General features: G+C 42.5%; 1 protein-coding gene across 1 annotated transcript in view; it reads left to right on the top strand.

Annotated features, from left to right (window-relative positions):
* Positions 1-731, top strand: part of LOC311364286 (exostosin-1) — a gene marked incomplete at both ends in the record, with an annotated part of 163,677 nt that extends 162,946 nt beyond the window's left edge. Inside the window, one exon of the mRNA XM_084484275.1 lies at positions 546-731. Within this exon, the coding sequence (XP_084340401.1) occupies positions 546-731 (186 nt within the window). The remainder of the gene's footprint in view (positions 1-545) is intronic.
* Positions 732-7,500: the final 6,769 nt, after the last annotated feature.

Genomic DNA, 7,500 nt, shown 5'->3' with positions numbered 1-7,500 from the left:
TACCCTTAAGGTGAAGATAGGCCCCTAGCCACTACCCTTTTGATCATTGATGTGCTGTTATATAGATATAATGATACAGAAAAATGTATATATTGTTATAATTATTTGTACGGTGTTCGAACATTGATACATTGTTTAAAATATGAATAAGCTGCTAGAATTAGTCACGCGTGGTTAAAAACATTGAATCGTCAATCGTCGGAAATTATCTAACCCTACTTTTTTTTTATAAACTACAATGTTATTAGAATCATTGATACATTATAAGGAACATGGATACGTTGTTCATACAAATAATTAAATGTTGGTTTAGAGATATTCTGCTATAAACACATAATACAGATACATTGTAAAAAAGATTGATTCTGCATCATGGATATCGATAGGTTGCTATGAACATTGATTGTTTTTTATAAACATACATTGTTGCATAGAAACACAAATGCAAATGCATACAAATGCATAGTCTGAATATGAATTTGATCCTGTGCCAGCCTGTTCCTTAACTCTTCTTCCGTCCCCCTCACCCCCCCTCCACTCCCTAGGGGTCCAAGTCGTCTCGATGGGCCGACCCGGACCACTTCGCCCAGCGCCAGACCTGCATGAACGCCTTCAGCGGCTGGCTCGGATTCATGCCCCTGGTCCACTCCCAGATGAGGCTGGACCCCCTGTTGTTCCGGGACCAGGTGTCCATGCTGAGGAAGAAGTACAGGGACATCGAAAAGCTGTGACCCATCCCCCCCCAACTGCCACCTCTCACCCCACAAGACACAGAAACACACACACACACACACACATGCACAAACAGTACCTACCCAGAGCGGGATTGTGCGTGAGTGTTTGTGTGTAAGTGTGTGTGTGTGTGTGTGTGTGTGTATGTGTGTGTGTGTGTGTGTGTGTGTGTGTGTGTGTGTGTGTGTGTGTGTGTGTGTGTGTGTGTGTGATTGTGCGTGTGTGTTTGTGTGTACGTAAGTACGCTGGAGTACACAGAGAATGAGAATAAGAACGTGACTTAAGGCACACGGAAGACACAAGTGGACACAGGTGGACTTTATGTGTATGGCGTGTGTTGGGTTGGAAGATATGCTAAGAGTGAGAAATGCTTGCATACATATTCATGAATCCATACACACACACATACACGGCACCTTGTCCTGGGCAGAACTCCTGAAATCTGCAAATGCATAAAAGGCTCTGAGTCATACACAGACATGCATACATATGCACTTGCAATAAGAAGCTGTACTCCAGCCAAGAAGGCTGGTCATGGGCTCTGTGTTGGGATGGGATGCATGGTTTGGAGAAGACACTTGGACCAGCTGAATAGATTGAGAGAATTGGGAGGACAATGACGGAAGGTCTTTTGCGATATGGGCACGGCCAGAAGACCAGACACGGACTATCTATAATGGATTATGGAGGCAAACTAAATAAACAGTAAATATAAAGAGAGAATCAAGACCAAAAGAACATTTTCCGGAGAAAATACGAGATAAAGATTAAGACTTGGTTATGGTTATGGCTGGACATGGACACATGGAGAACCCGTGATATATAATGTGGGTTGCGTGCCACATATACTACATACTTTACCACACTTGAAGCAGCTGACAAAAGTACCTCTTCCCCCCTTTGAGCACCCATAGAAGATATCTTGTATATTATAGTAGATTCTCTGTGGCATCCCTTGTCTGAATGGAATAATACAAAGAAAAAATAAAGATATGTTATGCTATATGGTGAGATGCTAGCTGACTCCTGGCTTTATTCAATTTCTTCATTCGAAAACATCCAGTGGATTACCGCTCAATATCTGCCAGACTCCGTTAAAGGTCGGATAAAATGAATAATTTGCTTTCTGAGGTCCAAATTGGGTTAGCTATAGTTGTATTATTCAATAACAACATATGGATCAACAATTATTCAATGTAGGTATTTTTCATATATTTCTCCGCAAAAATGTATCTGTGCTTTCTTCTCGTTCATGGCTGTTAAACGTGGTTATGACACATGCCTGCACTGGTGTTAAACCGACAAGTGTTTAGTCGAATAACATTGCTCCACTGTCAACAGTAACTCATAGCATGGTGATCGACAGCTGGCTTTGTTTGTTTTTTTGTAGGATTCAAATATCAAGGCGAAGCTCTACCCTGGCCCCCACAACGTCTAAAGAAATTCATTTGAAAAGGGCCATCTGACTTCTGTTGGATCGGGCCTTTAATCCTAGTGTCCAATTTCTGACACAGGGGGGAAAAAAGCCTTTAAATAATATCTACATATGCTGGGCCTAAACCCCTTTGTTGCCTTGATCTCAGCCTGATAGAAATTCTAAAAGTGTTGTTCCTCATAGTAAGCTAACCAAACTTTGGACCCTGTCTTCCAACGCCGGGATAATAGAGCAAAGAGCACCAACATATTAAGCTCAGAATTAACTCTAAAAGAAGTTTGAAGATCCCATCTTTTAGTTTTTGCTAACTACCCTTATTTGTATTCCCTTTACTATTCTTTTTGCATAATCCTATCATCATGCTACTTAATATGCATGCCCTTTAGGACAGATATTGATTTCCTTATCCTGCCAAATGTTGTTTGCAACTGTCATGTATGTTTTCATCTTCAGGAAACGTACCATCGAGTTCCACATGCACAAAACCGTGTCTATTGATTGTTTTTCCTGGCCTATGTAAATGTAAACCTCCCTTTTTCGCAGAGCTGTCCCAATGGCCGTGCGGAAATAGAAATCCTCAACCTGAACATGAACCTCCCCTCTCCTCCTCCTCCGGTCCTCCTCCTATCCGGTTCATTGTGTTGATAAATCCTTCCATCTTCCCGTGGCTCTCTGCCGTTCATTGCTGTTCTTATTCTGTGAACGACTTGCAGCCATTTTGCTGATGTTTTTCATATTGGCTCTTATCTTTCATGCCTTTATGGAGAGGAAAGTGAAGAGAGACAGAAAAGTGGGTTGAAGAAGTGCAGGAATGACCCTGGGGTGTTTTTTAAACTGATCCACCTATGCTCTTTATAACGCCCTGTTTACAGTGTCACCATTTTGTAGTGTGATCCAAAATTGGATGATGATCAATCTGTTTCCCTGCATAATGCACAACCTATTACCCATAATGCACCGTTAAATACATATACAGCTGATGCACACTTATTTACGTGCCGTATCCCATGATGCAAAGCAGGTTTCATCGTCATTGGATTCATCCAATTGATACGGTCTGCCTGGCACATACAGGTTATTTATGCAAATCAGCTGTCACTGGGTGCCATCTAAAATGAGTTGGCTTGTTTATGTGACCAAAACGTCACGTCGATAGATATAGCCGATGGAGCAGCCATGATTGGTTGATTTCAACCAAACACAGTATCATAAAGGACAGGAGGCTTGGACCTGTACTGTTTTTTTCTCTATTTCGGTGAGTTAAAGCACCTACCGTAGCTGGTTAAACCTCCAGCAGGGTCAGGGGGGACACAAGGGTCAGATTGTGAACAAAGAGAATGGACATGATTGAATGGAAATTGATCATTTTAGTTGATTGGCTATAGACAATCCTTAAAGATGCCTTTCACCAAGTGTGCTTTCAATTCAATCGATTAACAAGAGTACAGAACCACAGAATCCAAATAATAAGGTGAAGTCACTACAGACTATAATAACTCTTGTTTTTTATAAACATACATTGTTGCATAGAAACACAAATGCAAATGCATACAAATGCATAGTCTGAATATGAATTTGATCCTGTGCCAGCCTGTTCCTTAACTCTTCCTCCGTCCCCCTCACCCCCCCTATAATAACTCAGACTAAAATAATTATTAAAATAACAAAATATGTGTGTGTGTGTGTGTGTGTGTGTGTGTGTGTGTGTGTCTGGTTGTGTGTGTGTGTGTGTGTGTGTGTGTGTGTGTGTGTGTGTGTGTGTGTGTCTGGTTGTCTGTGTGTGTGTGTGTGTGTGTGTGTGTGTGTGTGTGTGTGTGTGTGTGTGTGTGTGTGTGTGTGTGTTAAAGAACATGAAACCGAATGCTATTTAGGAGCTCAATAAGAAACACATTAAGTACAGAGGGTCTTGCTTTCAAAAACTCTGCTGTCATGTTCACTCGAGCACTTAAGCAAGAAGGAACAACAGAAAACCCCATCATGATTTGTTTGTTCGTCAGATTGAGTGTCTTGCTGTTCATGGCTGTTTTGGCTTGTGTGTTTGCCTGTGTGGGTGTGTGTGGGTTTGTGTGTGTGTGTGTGGGGGGGGTGGCTGTGTTGAGTATTGTGAGACATTTTTTTTAAGTTTACGACCCGTCTTCCTGTGACTCACATAGAAAAATAAATCCAACAAGAGCGACGTGCGTGTGTGTGTGTGTGTGTGTGTGTGTGTGTGTGAGAGGGGGTGTATAATCTGCTATCATACATAATCCATTCTAACCAAAACTGGATGGGACAACAATAAAGGTGGATCATATTCATGCAAGCTACGTCAAAATGATGCATGTAATGGTACTGAGTCTCCTGCTTTCGATTGTGTATCGAACCAGTGTTGCTTGGTTCGATACAAGTAATAAAAATTATTATGAACCAAGAATCAGGCTTGTATGTAGTCAGGTTGAATACAAAGACAATAAAGAGCCCACTTGTAGCTTGCCAACCTCCTGCTTATCAGCATGTTTCTTATGTGCGCTGCTTCGTTGGCGTTCAACTCGAGTACCTTGGATGAAACTGACATTTATCGCCCCTCAAAAAAGAGAGACGCCTCGTAACAAGCCTTTAATAAAGTCTCCTGCCCTCGCGGCGATGACAGACTGTTATGCCTTACGTTGGTTCACCAATACGCCCTCAGCATCATCATAGAGGGGGGCTCATGATCGAAGCTGCTGTGTGGTTGAGTTAGAGCTTGTTTAATGCCCCCTCTTATCCACAGCCCACTGCCAACAATGACTGAACAATGAAGTACATGTATTACAAGGATGAGTGATGGAACTACCTGATGATGGACAGATGGATGTATGGACAGATGGATGTATGGACAGATGGATGGATGGACAGATGGATGGATGGACAGATGGACAGACAGATGGATGGATGGACAGATGGATGGGAGGGAAGAGAGTGTGTATGTACGTGTGTGTATGTGTGTGTGTGTGTGTGTGTGTGTGTGTGTGTGTGTGTGTGTGTGTCTGGGCCTGTCTGTGCATGTGTGTAGATTAGAATTTCGAAATGTGTGTGAAGATATTGAGAGGCTCCAACCGGATCCCCTTCAGTCATGATCTGTCTATCTTAATTTCACGTTAAAGCAGCAGTTCAAGATGGATAGAGGGATAAAAGGGTGCAGACAGACAGACGGAAAGGCAGACAGACAGGCAGAGACTCAGAGGAGACAGACAGATGCAAAGATAATGGATTTAGAGATCTCTATTAAAAGCCAGACATACACATATGGAAAGACAAGCAGGCAGACAGACAGCTTACTAGATAGATAGATAGATGGATGGATTGACCGACAGCCAGACAGACACATAGATAGACAGACAGACAGGCAGACAGACAGACAGACAGACATATGGATAGATAGAAAGATAGATGGATAGCTAGATAGATAGATAGGTGTTTGGTCAAAGGGGGCAGGACCACTGTGACGGAGACTTTCCTTGCTTCCTCTCGTCTCAAAGTGACAGGTGTAGGGATGTGTCATCTCCAGTCCCCGTCAGCAGGTCTCAGGCGTTGGTTTGTTGTGGCTCGTGCGTTTCTGTGTTTATTTTTGTACTTTTTTTCTTTACTTGACAGAGCCGTGCAGCCATCCCTCCGGTTACCCAAACGCGGCGTCGTCTTTGAAGCCTGCGTTCGGGGTGTGTTGTCATCTCTATTTAGACTCGTTCGGGCCCCGCTTTTCATTTGGCTCTCAGGTGTGTGCGTGTGTGTGTGTGTGTGTATTTTTAATCTATAATGTTCCAGAAGGAAATGTTCCTAGTGTGCCAACTTCACATGAATGTCGTTTAAAAAAAATGCTAGTATAATGAAATGACAAATGATTACTTTGGTAACTGTAATCAAAAGGGACAAATGGTTTCCAAGGAGGTGTTGAAAAACATCTTGATTTAAAAATGTTTTTCATGCATTAAATAGGCCTACGCATTTGCAAACCTACGCATTCACGTCACAAACATGCCAAACAGCCAAGTTACCAGGCTTTATATATCTAAACTATTAGAAGCAAACTCATAAATAAAAGTTGAGTCTATTGTACAACTCACAAGTTCAGTGACACAGCGAGCTATTTCACATTGGCCCTGCTCCGGTTGCCGTTCTCTACATACAGTGGGGGGGCTGTTCTGATCCTGAATGACAACTGATCATTTCGGCGATGCTTTCCACGGCTCACACGCCTCCGGGTTGCATTGTACCGCGCAGCATTTCAATCCCTTGTTCCGCGTCTCGCATGCTGACAACACGGCCCCCACTTTGATTCGCCCGAGTTTCAGAAGTCAAACCACTGATGCATTTCTAAAAATCAGGCTTTTATCTAATGTGTGTGAAGAGAACCAGGGAAGACTGTCACCACTGGGTTGTGTGGTGTGTCTATCAACTGGGTCGTTGAGAGAGCAGGTTAGCGGTTAGCCGTCGTTTTCTTCGAGTCACCAAACGTTAGCCGAATACGATGGGGAAAAAGAAAAAAAGAAAATTCAAACTATATTATTTTACTTACTTATTATACATGCATATATTCTTAAGTATATTCATATAAATTCATATTTGTTGAGTCCTTAAAGGTGCAATGTGTCCGATTAGGCCAACTTTCGATTAGTCAGCTACTAAATAGGGATTTATGAGAAAGTTGCAACACACTACATAGACGTCTTTGATGGAAAGTCAAAGTGGTTATTTCTTCACGTTCTGTTGATAATGCTTGTTTGTTCTTTAATATTTTAAACAAATTATCTTATAAGTCGCACCTTTAAAGTATATTATGTGCTACAGAATCACCCAAAGCATATAGGTCTCTGTTAGAATCTGTTAGATTGTGTGATCGATATTGTATCCACATTTTAGTCGCACACACACACACACACACACACACACACACACACACATACGCACGCACACGCGCACACACACACACACACACACACACACACACACACACACATAAACGCACATATAAACACACACATGTGCCAGGTTCCAGCGCTGTCTGCCTCTGTCTGGCAGTCCACAGCCTTCTGGAGGGCAGAGGGGTTGGCTGTAGAAGAAGCAACGGCAGCAATAGCACAGAAGACAGAGAGACCTCAGGTTCACCTCCCACACGAAACACATGGAAGTCTGCACACTGAAGTGCCTCATAACATGACTTCAGCAGCATAACATTCAGCGTTACATTCACACACAGACTGCGATGGGGATGTAGGCGTAGGCACGTTTGATAAATCCGGGCACTGAAATAATTGATTTGTTGGTTTGGTTTTGTACTTTAAGAAAAGCAAGGCCGACTTCAAGCAAACGAAAGCTGA

This window comes from Micromesistius poutassou, assembly GCF_964030765.1.
Source record: "Micromesistius poutassou genome assembly, chromosome: 19".
Classification (NCBI taxonomy): Eukaryota; Metazoa; Chordata; class Actinopteri; order Gadiformes; family Gadidae; genus Micromesistius; species Micromesistius poutassou.
This window is presented reverse-complemented; position numbering and strand designations above follow the sequence as displayed.